The sequence below is a fragment of the Neofelis nebulosa genome, chromosome 14, assembly GCF_028018385.1.
Source record: "Neofelis nebulosa isolate mNeoNeb1 chromosome 14, mNeoNeb1.pri, whole genome shotgun sequence".
Taxonomy (NCBI): domain Eukaryota; kingdom Metazoa; phylum Chordata; class Mammalia; order Carnivora; family Felidae; genus Neofelis; species Neofelis nebulosa.
In genome coordinates this window covers 82,980,355-82,994,086 of record NC_080795.1, presented here as the reverse complement: position 1 = coordinate 82,994,086, position 13,732 = coordinate 82,980,355, and the positions used below count along the sequence as shown (strand labels likewise).

At 57.3% G+C, this 13,732-nt stretch overlaps 1 protein-coding gene across 9 annotated transcripts in view; it reads right to left on the bottom strand.

The window, feature by feature from the left end:
- MROH1 (maestro heat like repeat family member 1) overlaps window positions 1-13,732 on the bottom strand; it is a 62,460-nt gene that overhangs the window by 43,597 nt on the left and 5,131 nt on the right. For 6 of the 9 annotated variants that reach the window (XM_058699430.1, XM_058699427.1, XM_058699425.1 and 3 more), the window contains exons 2-6: window positions 7,824-7,890; window positions 6,683-6,828; window positions 2,500-2,631; window positions 1,849-2,011; window positions 1,582-1,680 (exon numbers count right to left, since the gene is read on the bottom strand). In XM_058699430.1, coding sequence (XP_058555413.1) covers window positions 1,582-1,680; window positions 1,849-2,011; window positions 2,500-2,631; window positions 6,683-6,828; window positions 7,824-7,845 — 562 coding nt within the window. In that variant the 5' untranslated portion in view covers window positions 7,846-7,890. Of the gene's footprint in view, window positions 1-1,581; window positions 1,681-1,848; window positions 2,012-2,499; window positions 2,632-6,682; window positions 6,829-7,823; window positions 7,891-9,307; window positions 9,413-13,732 lie in introns of all 9 variants that reach the window. The other 3 variants (XM_058699428.1, XM_058699426.1, XM_058699429.1) reach the window with 1 other exon arrangement.

Sequence of the window (13,732 nt, the reverse complement as noted above, 5' to 3'; positions counted from 1 at the left end):
CGCACCGGCTGTCCGGGGGACGCCGTCTCCACCTCCGGGCGTTCTGGCTCCTCTCCCTCCAGCCACAGCGTCAGCAGACGCAACCGGGAAGGACCCTGGGGCACCAACTTCTGTTCGTGGCCCCGGGCCAGCAGACACGGGAGGCCTCGGCCCACTCACGGCCCACCATGCCAGCGGGAAGGGCCGCTCCCTCCTCCAACGGCAGGCGGGGGAGCGTCGGTCAGCGGAGAGCACCGCGTGCCCTGCAGACAGCACGTCCCGGCGCAGAGCGAACACTGCTCACACACGACGGACGCGGTAAAAACCGTCAGTGGCATTAGAAGGGTCGGTTCTTCGGCACCTCGGGCTGGCCCCCCGCTCGCGGCCTCGGCAGCTGCAGGGATGGAGCTGCGTCCTTCCCGAGGAGCCCTCGGCTGCGACGACGCGGGGTCTCCTTACTCCCCCTCCAGCCTGGATGCGCCGTCCTAGGTGACCTCCCAGCTCCCCACCCCCCCTTGCTTCCAGCACCTGCAAACACATCCCCACGCCCCACCTTCTGGGTCCTGCTCTGCCATCCAGCCCGGTGGGAATCCCCGGCTCAGCTGTCCCAGGACCCTGACGAAAATTCTCGTTACCCGAAACTGGGTCAAGGAGGGTTCCTACAGTTTAACCTGGGGAGTCTGCCATCACCCGCGGTGGGAGGAGCGCGTGAGAAGAAGACAGGAAGGAGGCCGTGGCAGGGACAAGGGACATGGGAGCGAGGGGCCGTAAGGACGGCCGGCAGGAGCTGGAGCCCCTCCCCGGGGCCCCAGGATCCGAAGCCCCCGCGAGCGGGGCGGACGAGGGCCCCGGGCTCCAGTATGCTGCTGTGAAAGGCCCCAGTCGCCCCCAAGTACACGGCAGGGAGTGGGGGCAGCAGGCCGGCCGGCAAATACCCGACAAGCCCTCAGCTGAGCTCCAGGTGCCCTGACCCTGTCCAGTCACCACACCCTTCCCTTACCGAGGACCCTCCTAACCGGAGCCCTGCTCCCCCCCTCAGTGCCAGGGCTGCGGGCATTCCAGAGGAAGCCACGCAATGTGGGCGCAGCCGCCCACGGCACCTTCCATGCTTCAGGACCCTCTGCCCTCCTCCCAACAGGAGCGCCTCCCTTGCCTCGAAGGGCCCGCCGCGAGGAGCCATCCCCCCCACACCCCCTCCACACCGTGCACGGACCCCGCCCTGAGAAGCCGTCCCTGCTGAGTGCACAGAGGGCAGCAGACCCAGGAGGGAGGGGAGTAAGGACCCCTTTCGGAGATGCCCAGTACTGAGCAGGGAGAGATGTGGGAAGTCTCTGCGGCTCTGGGGAGGTTTCTTCCCGCACCCCCGCAAGTGTCCCGGCCTCGGAGAACCGCACTGTGAGGTACAGGGGCCCCTGCCAGCGGACAGAAGCAGCCGGACGCCCAGGCCGAGTCCCCGCCTGCAGCAGTGCCCGCCCGCCCACACGTCCGCAGTCACCCAGGGCCGCTCGGCCCTCCTCCGCAGCCCAGAGGACTCACGACCCTCCCCAGACCCAAGGGGCGGGCAGGCGGCTCCCAGCCCCCGCCCCGGAGACCCCATCTTACCACAGCAAAACGCCACCCTCGTCATATCGTGCTTGGCCATGCCCAGCATGGGGAGCATGGTGCTCAGGATGGACGTCAGGAAGGGCACCATGCCGAACACTGCAAAATGGGGGGAGGGACGTCAGGGAGCCCCCGCCTCACCTGGCCTGGCCGCCGTGCGCCCGCCCCGTGCCCCCAGGCCACACGGCCCGGGGCAAGTGGTGGAGAGGGCCCCCCCCACCCCACTCGTTCCGGAATGCCGGTGGGGGCAGGCCAGGCGGAACCTACCGTTGGAAGCCGCCAGGTTAGCGAGGGTCTGCACGACGAAGTAGTGCGGCAGGGCCCCGGGCTGGAACTTGCTCAGCACCTCCTCCATCACCAGGCCGATGAACTGCTTCCCAACAGCCACCAGGACGTTGCTGGCAGCCTGCTGCCAGTCACACACCAAGTCCTGTACCCCCCGCCCCGAAAACGTGCACTGATGCCCCGATCAAGCAAGGGACACAGGACCTCACCCTGAAATTGCCCAAGAAGCAACAATGGGACATCGTGCCCTGTTCTCAGGCTCCCCGTGAGCACCTGCTAGAGAACTCTCCCAAGCCCCCTCCCCCAGTATCCCCTGCTCCCCCCTCCACCTGCAGGGAGAGGAAAGTGCTGCGACCGGGAGCCGGCCCGCGCAGAGCCTGGCAACGTCCTCCTCACGCTGGGGGGCCGGCACCGGTGCCCTTGCATCTGCCCTGAGAGTTCCAGAAGTTTGTCTCTGCTCCAGCTCCACCTCTACACTTATGGGCGGGCCTCCCCATCCCAGCAGGGCACTCAGTGTGCAGGAAGGGGCGGCCGGCCCAAGGCAGCCAGATGCGAGCCCACGTTCCCAATGCGCTCGGCTCAGAGTCCTAGGAAAGAAGCTCCCCTCCCCGAGCAGGCAGGTGCCCCCCATACCTTCACCCTGGTCATCTCGCTGGAGGCCAGGAAGATGACAGCCCTGGCCATGTCCTTGTCCAGGTCACTGATGTGACTGCTCACGACCGTCTCCATGGCCCTCAGGATCATCGTCCGGTAAGGATGTGCCAACTGACCAGAGAAACCATCGAGGAAGGTCCTGGAAGGGGAGCTCGCACCCAGGCAGCCTGCTGACGCCTGCTTTCTCTATAGGGGTGACTCAACTCACAGTCACCCCTGGCGGCCCCAACGCGGGAGGTCAGGGCACGCCTGGCCACTCCTCATGCCCCCAGACTCTCAGGGCCTCGCACAGGAAAGGACCGTGAGAAGCGGGTGAGGGCACGAGGTCGTCAGCAGGTGCCAGGAGTGTTCTGTGCAACACCCGCAGTAAACAGATGGTGGCCCTCGTGCTGTGGCCGGGGTCTCCCGGCCAGAAGCTCTCCTGCCCCGAGAGGTCCTATCACAACAGAGTTTGCTGCCGCCAGGAAGTTTTGGGGCTCCCCAGGGAGACCGGTCAGAGGAGACTGCTTGACAGGCCCTCTCCTCACTCAGGCGCGCCCCGCCCCGAGGGGGCCTTGTCTGTCACACCCCTCCCCAAGCTTCAGACCTCGCCCCGGGGGCTGAGGCTGGGTGGTAAAACGATGGCACTGCCAGCCCCGCCAGCCCCGTCCTAGGGTTCCTCCCCTGCTCCGGGTGGGCCCTCCACCCGCCCGGACACAGGCCTCGTCGGCACCTGGCAGCCGTGGCCCCACCTGGCACTCATCCTCGCCTCAACTGAGGACGTGTGGTGACGGCTGGGAGCGGGGTCCGGGGCCAGGAAGCCAAAGTGCCTCGCGGCAAGGACAGACCGCAGCAGGGGTGAGGTGAACAGAGCAGGGTGCAGCCAAGGGAGAGGCTCCATCGGGCCAGGAGCCCCGGGGCGCTCACAGAGACGGGGGGGGGGGGGGGGGGGGGCCAAGAAACACGCAGGCGGCAGGGAAAGACCAAGACCGGCCTTCCCGTGAGGACCTCCCGCCCCCAGGAGCGGGGCATCCAGGCGGAGGGGGGTCGGCACACACGGCAGCACGTGGTGCCCTGGTCTGTGCCGGGACAGGAGCGAGCCTGGGCGACCAGAGGAAAAGGGGCCAGAAAGAGAGGCGGCTTGGGCTGGTGGAGGGAGCTCTGTAAAAGCAGGGGTTCCCTCCCATGGAGGCCACCAGCAGCCTCCTGCACTGTGGGGCCCACCCGTGGGCAGGATTTTTGTTCCTGAAAAGAGCCAACGCAGATGGCAGACACCTCTAGATCGACGAACAGACCCCACGACACCTGCCTCAGATTCCCGGGGGAAAGCTCCAGGGTTAGGTTTTGTTCTCTGGGCGATAAACTGCGTCCAAATTCATTTGACCACATACACAAAGGTTTTTCCCGGGCTCTCGACTCTATTGCATTCGTCTCTCCGCCCGTCTCTCCGCCCCGTCTCTCCGCCCGTCTCTCCGCCCCGTCTCTCCGCCTGTCTCTCTGCCCCGTCTCTCTGTCCGTCTCTCGGCCGGTCTCCACCGTGGTGTTCGGCTCCAGCGGCCCCGTAGTAAGCCTTGAAGTCAACGAGTGTGAGTCCCCAGCTTTGTTCTTTTTCAAGACTGTTTTTGCTATTCAGGATCCCTTGAGGTTTCGTCTGACTTTTAGGATGGCTTTTTCTATTTCTGCAAAAACCATCCCTGGGATTTTGATAGGGATTGCAACGGTCGCCTATTTTTAAAGAAAAAGGTTTTCTGTTTCCATTTTACATTGCTCTTAAAGTTCAACGGGCAGAACGCTAGCCCCATCAGAACAAGATGTAGTGCTCCACGGCACGCGGTGATAAAGCCACGGCCCTGTCACCTGAGCAGGGCGGGAACCGCGCTGGGGCCGGCTCACACTCTGGAGTGCTGCCAGCGAGCCCATCGTCCCGCCTCTCCCCCCAGCACTGACCGGTTCTGCTCAAGAGCTGCTCAAGAACCCGCGCCGGGTCATCTGCAGGAAGGACCTTCGCCACGGGACGCAAAGGTCAGACAGTCACCACATGGTCCCAATGCATGAGGTGACTACCAGCACCCGTCTAAGGTCCTGACCTGGGTCAGTGGAGGAGTCGACTCGCTGCTGAGCATGCTGGGATTTCAACCCCTAGCAGAATAACTCAGCGCCAAGTAAACTCTCACACATGTCTCTCTCTCGGAATAAATAAACAAACGTGTAAAAAACAAACGAAAAACCTCCCTTGTGTTAGGATGGGATTCTAGAGAAAACCAGACACGAATGCATGAAGTTGAAACCAGCCAAAAAAAGAGAGAACAAACAGAAGAAAACCTTTAGTTACCAGTTCAAAGTTTGATTTTACTATTGCTACAAATGGTCTCCCCAAAATGCCTGTGCTGAAACCTAACCCCAAGGTGACAGTATTGGGAGGTGGGTCTTCAGGAAGCGAGCAGGTCAGGAGGGTGCAGCCTCAGGGGTGGGATTAGTGCCTTCTAAAGAGGCTCCAGAGAGCTCCCTCCTCCCTTCTGCCGTGTGAGGACAGGGTGAGGAGAAGGCCGCCTATAAAATAAGCGGGTCCCCACCGCACACAGAACCTGCCGGCACCGTGATCTCGGACTCCCGGCCTCCGGAACTGTGAGAGACCCAAGCCTGCTCGTGCTGGAGTGACCCTGGCCGACCCAGACGACTACTTCTGCCTCTGTTCCGTCAGCCACTTCCCGCCCATGGGCCTGAGAGCCACCGTGCAGGGACGGTCTGTCCCCGTGTGCGCCCCGCCCACGCGTCTTCCAGGGAGTCAGTGGGAGGTGAAACCCCATAACGCACGGTGTGAGGATGCCAGGCAGGTGGCAAGACCTGGGGGTGGGGGGGGCGGCGTAGGGGCAGAGAGAGGTGCCTGGCGAGGAGCTCAGTCGAGAGGACAGAACTTCCCACTTCATATACTTTTACTGCAAACACGCAAACGCGAAAGGGAGAGCTTTCTTCTTAAAGTGGCGAAAGAAACCAAAAAGGCTGGAAGAAGTGCAAAATCCTAGATGAGCTAGAAAACGGCCAGAAGGAAGCCCACGACGTCTTGCTGCGTATGGGTCGCTAACAATCACAAAGGCTCTCAGCCACACACGGAAGGGCCAGCGCCCGGCACGTGAGCAGCGGGAAACTCCACGAAGCCACGGAAGAGCCGCGGTGGACACGCACAGCGCCCGAGCACGAGCGTGCACTCTCCCCACTCGCTCTATGCAGTCCCCACGGGCAGCCCTAGTGCGCCCACGCGCACATAAAAGGCCAGAAAGGCTGAGAGAGCCAAAGCTGGGATGGGGGGGGGGGGGGGGTGGCCCTAAACTGTCATATGATCAGCTCAGTGGCCGCCCGGTGGGACTGACCTACTGCCTAGGAGATGGCGGTCCCACGAGAGAGAAGTAGCTCCCGCCGTACAGAGATCCCCTTTTCCACCTCAAAGTATTAGATCAAACACAAGGAAAACTGGTCTTTTAAGGCTGTGAAAGTGCCTCTCCCTCCGAGGAAGGGCCCAAAGCACACCGAGAACAACTAGAGCTGGCACACAACCACTTCAGACCCGGGGCCGGCGGCGACTCCGGAACAGAGAGCTGGCTCCCAGCCTCCTCTGCGGCACCGACGGGCACGCCCGCGTCCCTGCAGGGCTGCCCCGGGCACGGCCAGCACGGGGGGGGGGCCGCGGTCCGAGGGAGGGCGGCGAGGGAGAGGGCCCGGGCTCCGCGGGCGGCCCCCCTTCGAACGCCTTCCACCCTCCCTCACGCGCTCGTCCACCCGTTCCTCTTGCGGTCCCTGACGGCGAGCGGCCTGCTCTCTCTCCCTTGGGGGACAGCACAGACCCCGGCGAGGAGAGCCGTCCGTCCTCGAGCCAGCGAGTGAGCGGGGACGGCAACACAGCCTGGGCTTGTGAGCAGCTGGATGCTGTGCGGCTGACCGCCTGACGTGCCCACCCGGTGCCCCCGCGACGGGACGGACCCACGGGCCACAAGTTGAGGCGGCTCACGTGTCCTGGAAATGCCCCATGTCGGGGGAACTTGGACTGGAAGGGGCGGCTTTCCACTCACAGCAACCGGGACCCCGGCTTTGCAGCCACCGCTCCCCTACAGACCCCGCCCCAAGGGCCCCGGAGCGCCTAGAGGAGCGGCTCGCCCCCCGACACCCGCCAGCCACGGGCAGGGAATACCTTCTCGTGCCGCCACAGGTACTCCTCACAGGCTCGGAGCACCTCCGCTGGCTGCGCCTCTCCGAGGGCGCACAGGGCGCCACAGACCTGCTCCTGCACCAGAGGGTCCTTGTCGGTGATGGCCTCCAGCAGGATGGTGCACAGCTCTACAGAGACAAAGGCCGGCGTGCGTGCTCAGGCCCGGCCGACCCCGCCAGCCACCGCCTCGGCCTGTGAGTCGGAGGACGCCTACCCTTCCCCGACCCCTGTACTTTCCCGTTGCCCCAGCAACCTCCCCCAGGCCCCACCGCCTGGCCACCTTGCACACCTCGGCCGCACACACCCGAGGCACTCTTGCACACACACTGCCTCCCTCCGGCCTGCTTGCCAGGGTCTCTGTCTGGGACCCGCTGGCCGGCTGCCCCGAGGCCACCCTGGCTAACCCCTGACCTTCCGTCCCGGGCTGTGTTTGCTTCGTGCCCCGCCCACCCCGACCGTGGCTGCTGTAAAAGGCAGGTGTTATAGACTCAGGGCTAGGTGGCCATCTGCCCCACACCGGGCGGCACCTGAGGTCTGCCACCTGCCCCCAGAGACAACTCTCCACCGTCCCATCCCTGCCGGTCAGTGCTCCACACTCAGAGCCAGACCCCTCCGGCTCGGTGCCCCCAGACAGGCACCTGCCATCCTCAGTGTCCCCAGAGCCCAGGGCCCGGGGCCGGCGAACGGCGCTTATGGATCCTCACTCCTGGGGGAGGCGCTCTGTGGGGCAAGGACGTCTCTCCCCTCGCCTCAGCAAACTGCTGGCCCTGGGGGCAGGGACAGGGTGGACAGCCAGGGTGGCTGCTGGCCCCAGGTCTTGTGTAGAAAGGGGCAGAGGCACAGGGCCCCCCTACTCAGAGCACAAAGCCCCCTTCACCCGGCAAACATCGCTCCCCACGCCACACAGAGCCTGCAGCCCAGTCGGCCCCTTCTGATTCAGCAGCTACGCAGACAACGGCCTCATCTTCTTTTCTTTACCGAGAGCTTGGAGAGAGCCCGTTCACGCCATGCGACAGTGCCTCCCTCAGAGCCCGTTCACTCAACGCCACGCTCGGCCGGGTCCCAAACTCCGAGCTGGCAGGCGCTCCACTGCCCCATGTCCCTGCCCAGCCCGCTCACTCACTCTTCACGTAGGGCTCTGCCATCTCGGCCGCCTCACCGGCGTCAGCTCGGGCAGCTTCTTCTCAAACCTGGAGTAACCGAAAACACATGTAAACCGAAAGAGTCCTCGGTTTACAGGCCGTCACTGTGTTTGTACAAACCATGATTTCAGGGGCGCCTGGGGGCTCGGGTAAGCGGCCGACTCTTGATGTCAGCTCAGGTTATGATCTCACGATTTATGGGATTGAGCCCCACATCTGTGCTGTCAGCACAGAGCCTGCTTGGGATTCCCCCTCTCTCTGACCCTCCCCTGCTCACACACTCTCTCCCTCTCTGTCTCAAAAATAAATAAATAAGTAAGCTTAAAAAAACAGGCGTGAAACAGGACATCAGTGCCTTCTCGTGAGGGAGCCAGCTGGCACACGGCGGATGGCGGTCACGGAGGGCAGAAGGCGCCTCCCTCCACGGTTCCCAGCTCCCCTCTGCCGCACCTGGCAGCCCGGCCGGGGTGATGTGAGCCCGCACGGTGAGAGGGGCAGATGTGCCCCCCGACTCCACCTACAGCAGCCTCTGTCACTCTGTAGACGAGAGAGGGCGCGCACGAGGCTGACGTCACCCGTCACCCGCAGTCTGTGCACAGCAGGGAAACCTGTCCCCGAGAGCCAAGGACAAGGCGGGTGACCACAGGCTTGACACCCCGTGCCTGAGAATTCTAGCACAACGAGAGACGCTGGAAGGGCAGCATGGGGTCTGGCGGGTTCACTGGCAGAGGAAACCAACCATCCAAACCGCCCCTGGCATTTGAGAGATGTGGCTTTCAGGCACTACACGCCTCGAGGCAGCCCTTGCAGCAGATGGGCCCCGAGAATAAAACCCACCAGTAGGCAAATGCCCCTGCTTCTTCAGCGCAGGGCCACGCTAGGACCTACGTCACACTCTCCAAGGTCCTATAAGGTCAGAGGGACCTCAGGCCCTCGGCGCCGTAGCTGACGGCTTTCTAACACTGATGTCTTCCGTGAGCTGGCAATCCCACCGCCCCTCGATGGGTCACCTCCATCTTGGACCCTCCCCTGATCACCTCTCATCCACAAAAGGACAGAGGCGAGGGAGGAGGTGCCATGACCCGGCCCTAACCAAGCAAGAGGACACTCATCTGGCTACGAACACGGGAAGGAAGGAAGTGAGAAATCCCGGGGCGAGTGGTGGCAGAATTATAAGTGAGTGACAACACCACACATGCCCAGGAGGGCAGACCGGCCCAAGCACACACACGTGTCCCACCAAAACCTCAATGAGATGACCAGAGAAGATGCCAAGTACTTTTTTTCAATTTTTAAAAAGATTTTACTTTTAAGTCATCTCTACATCCAACATGGGGCTCAAACTCACAGCCCCGAGATCAAGAGTCCCGTGCTCCACGACTGAGCCAGCCAGGTACCCCAAAGATGCAAGTTTTAAAAGAATAAACCCACAAGAACACTAGAAAACAAGACAAAATTAGCAAACCAGAAATCTCCAGGAATCCCAGGCAGAGAGAAAGCAGAAGGAGAAGACACTGGTTCAAAGACGCTGGCATCAGCAAGGGGTTTCCCCTTTCTTCCTGGAAAGCATCTAAAAGTAACAAGGAAAACAAGAAACAGAAACACACATTTCACTTGTGGCAGAGCAAGAAGGCGGCAAAAAAACCCAAACCCACAAAGGACGAAGGGCTGAAAGGTCGCAGCCATCAGGCAGGGTATGAAGTATGCTGGCAGCAGGTTCCAGAAAGAATCCAAAGATCTTCTCAAAGGCAGTGGCGACACATGCTCAGACAGAACCCAAATCCCGATGCCTAGACCTGGTCTGCGTCTACGAGACAAGCGGCTGTCCCCAGAGGGGACACGGCTGCCTATCTCCACTACCCAGGAAGAAACAGGGTTAAACCAACTCAAATTCCAAGTTCGAAACGCTCTTCCTACAAGTACGAAAGGCCACGTGCACCCAACTCAAACAGGAGCAAAGAGTAAGCAGTAAGTGTGAGAGGCTTCAGCTCCCAGCCCAGACGGGAGTAACGGACCAACTGCCCTCCTGACCCAAACCACTAGAAAGCTGGACGAAACACATGGAACTGCAGTTCTCAGGGTGACAGACGTCAGGAAATGAAGGACAGGAGCCCTGTAGCCACCCCAGCTCACGGCCCGGAGGGTGCCTCCAGGCTGAGGAGGAATCACCGGGACCCGGCAGTGCCCCTGGCTTGAGACAACTGGGAGCATCTTGGGAGACCTAGGTCCCGCCAGTCTATAGACTCTAGCACCACAGAGAACTCCAGAGATCTGCAGAGGGTCCTGGCAGACTTACTGGTCAGTGCTGGGCAGCAGAGTAATGTCCCCGAGATGCCTATGTCCTCGCCCCCAGAACCTGTGAATGTGTTACATGTCAAAAGGGACTCAGCAGATGGGATTAAGGGTACAGACCCGGAGGTGGGGGGACTACCCTGGCTTATGTGGGCGAGACTAGCGAAAGGGTGTACGTAAGTCCTTAAACTGCAGAGAACCCCTCCCAGCGGGGCAAAGAGAGGAGATGGAAGGAGGAGGAGGAGAAATTTGAAGCGTGAGAAGGATTCAACTCCCCTGGCTGGCTTTAAAGACAGAGGAAGGAGGCTCTGGACCACATAATTTGGGTGGCCTCTAAAAGCCGGACGTGTGCCTTAGTTTACAGCCAGCAAGGAAACAGGGGCTTCAGTCCTACAGCCACAACGAACCAAATTGTGCCAACAACGTGAAAGAGCAGGAGACAGATTCTCCCCAGAGACCCCAGCAAGGAGCACGGCCCTACTGCCTCCAGCCCAAAGTTCTCAGGGACTCTAGGATAATAAATATACATCATTTAAGGCACGAAGTCTGTGGTAATTTATCATAGCAGCAACAGAAAACTGATTCAAGCACCATATCTGAGAACAAACTACCAAAGCCAGGGAAAGAACTACCCAAAAAACCCAGCAGAAACAACCGCCAGAACTCACAACAGACCAGGAACGGGGCTGTTCCCAGCAGCCCAAGGGGAAAACGTCAAAATTCAGAGTATTGGGAAGAGCACTCAAAAGGGTTTTGCCTTGGTAAAAAAATAAAATTAGCCATAGGCTAAACGCTGTCTGCTCTCACCTAACAAAGCTAAAAGTAAGACCTGAAGGGGTGCCTGGGTGGCTCAGTCAGTTAAGGGTTTGACTTCAGCTCAGGTCGGGATCTCACGGTTCGCGAGTTCAAGCCCCACATCGGGTTCTCTGCTGTCAGCTCGCAGCCCGCTTCAGATCCTCTGTCTCCCTCTCTCTCTGCGCCCCCCCCCCACTCACACTTTCTCTTTCTCTCTATATATCTCTCTCTCAAAAATAAATAAACATTTAAAAACAAATAAAGTGGGGCACCTGGATGGCTCAGTCGGTTAAGCGGCCGACTTTGGCTCAGGTCATGATCTCGTGGTTCGTGGGTTCGAGCCCCGTGTTGGGCCCTGTGCGGACAGCTCAGAGCCTGGAGCCTGCTTCGGATTCTGGGTCTCCCGCTCTGCTCCTCCCCCACTCACACTCTGTCCGTCTCTCTCTCAAAAATACATAAAGCTTAAAACAAATTTTTTTAAATAAATAAAAACAAAAAAAGACCTGAAAAGATCAACTTGTTCCCAAGTAACTTAGCTACATCCCAGCAAAGTTCAAGAATAATAGCAACACAAAAATACCTAGCACCAACAAGGTAAAATAACATGTCTGACATCCAGCAAAAAATTACTCGGCATGCAAAGAAGCAAAAAACAAACAAACAAACAAAAAAAACAAAAAACAACAAAACAAAACAAACCCGAAAAACATAAAACAAAACAAATCAAAAACAACCCACAATGAGAATGAATCAGTCAATATAAACTGATCCAGAAACGATGCAGAAGAATTCATAGACAAGGACAGCTAGACAGTTATAACTGTATTTCACAAGAAACCACAGGAAAGACCACACACGTTAGCATAAAGAGGTTAAAGTAAAAGGGTGGGTAAAGAAAAACGAGGCCGACACCAGTCGCAAGAAAGCTGGAGTAACTATGTTAATAGACAGAGTGGGTTTCAGAGGCATAACAATCCTACACGTTTACGTGCCTAATAGCAGAACTTCAAAAATCACAAAGCCAAAACGAATAGAAATGCAAAATGAAATAGAAAAATAGAAATTATAGTAGAGATTTCTCTATAACTGACAAAACAATTGTACAGATAATCAGTAAGGGTACAGAAGACCTGAACAATACTGTCAACCAACTTGACCCGAGTAGTATTTATAGAACCATCCATTCATCACAAGTAGTATATTCCTTCCAAAAGCACATGGAATGCTAACCAAGACTGACTACATTCTGGGCATTAAAACAAATCTCGGCAAATTTAAAAAGTCAAAAATCTTCCCGTAGAGGGGCACCTGGGTGGCTCAGTCAGTTAAGCATCCAATTTCGGCTCAGGTCGTGATCTCACGGTTCATGAGTTTGAGTCCTGCATCACGCTCTGCACTGGTGGTGCGGAGCCTGCTTGAGATTCTCTCTCTCCCTCTCTCTGTCCCTTCCCCGTTTGCTCCCTCTGTCTCAAAATAAATAAACTTAAAAAAATAAAACAATAAATGCTCCCAAAGAGAAAGTTCTAGATGAAAGGCCTAAATGACTTCCCTGGGGAATTCTACCAAACATTTAAGGAAGAAATAATACCAACTCTACACAAATTCTTCCAAGAAAATTGAAAACAAGGGAATACTTCCCAACTGATTCTATGAGGCCAGCATTACTCTGATAACAAAAGCAGTCAAAGGTATTACAAATAATGAAAATCATAGGCCAATATCCCTCACAGGCACAAATGTAAAAATTCTTAACAATATTTTATCAAATCATCCAATAACATATAAGAAGAATAACACATCAGGGGCGCCTGGGGGACTCAGTCGGTTAAGCATCCAACTCTCGGTTTCAGCTCAGGGCATCATCTCGTGGTTCATCAGTTCAAGCCCCATGTCAGGCTCTGTGCTGACAGCAGACAAAACAGATGAACATAAGGGAAGGGAATAAAAATAATATAAAAACAGGGAAGGGGACAGAGCATAAGAGACTCATAAATATGAACAGAGGGTTACTGGAGGGGTTGTGGGAGGGGGATGGGCTAAATGGGGGAGGGGCATTAAGGAATCTACTCCTGAAATCATGCTGCACTATATGCTAACTGACTTAGATGTAAGTTAAAAAATATATATGTATATAATATTTTCAATATGAATAAATTACATACAACATTAAAAAAAGAAAAATAGGGGCTCCTGGGTGGCTCAGTCTGTTGAGTATCTGACTCTTGATTTCGACTCAGGTCATGATCCCAGGGTCATGGGATCGGGCCCTGCGTTGGGCTCCACGCTGAGCGTGCGGCCTGCTTAAGATTCTCTCTCTCTCTCCCTCAGCCCCTCTCTCCCGCTCACGCGCGAAAATAAAATTTTTAAAAAGTTAAAGAACACTTAAATAAATGGAGAGATATACTGTGCTAAGATATCAGTTGTTCCTAAATGGATCTACAGATGCATTCCAGTCAAAATCCTAGCAGGCTTTTTGTAGAAATGGACGAATTCTAAAATTCACCTGAAAGTGCGAAGACTTAGAATTGCCAGAACACTTCTGGAAAAAAACCTTGGGGGACGTACCCTACGTGACATCAAGACTTCTATGGCCAATTGATTTTTAACAAAGGTACAAAGTCTATTCAGGGGAGAAGGGATCGTCTTGTCAACAAATAGTGCTGCACAGCTGGGCATCTGCATCCAATAAAACAAACTTCAGTCTAAACGTCACACCACGTATAAAAACTCAAAATGATTTACAGACCTAAATGTAAAAGTTAAAACTGTAAAACTTCGGAGGGAGGAAAAAAAAAAAAAGAAG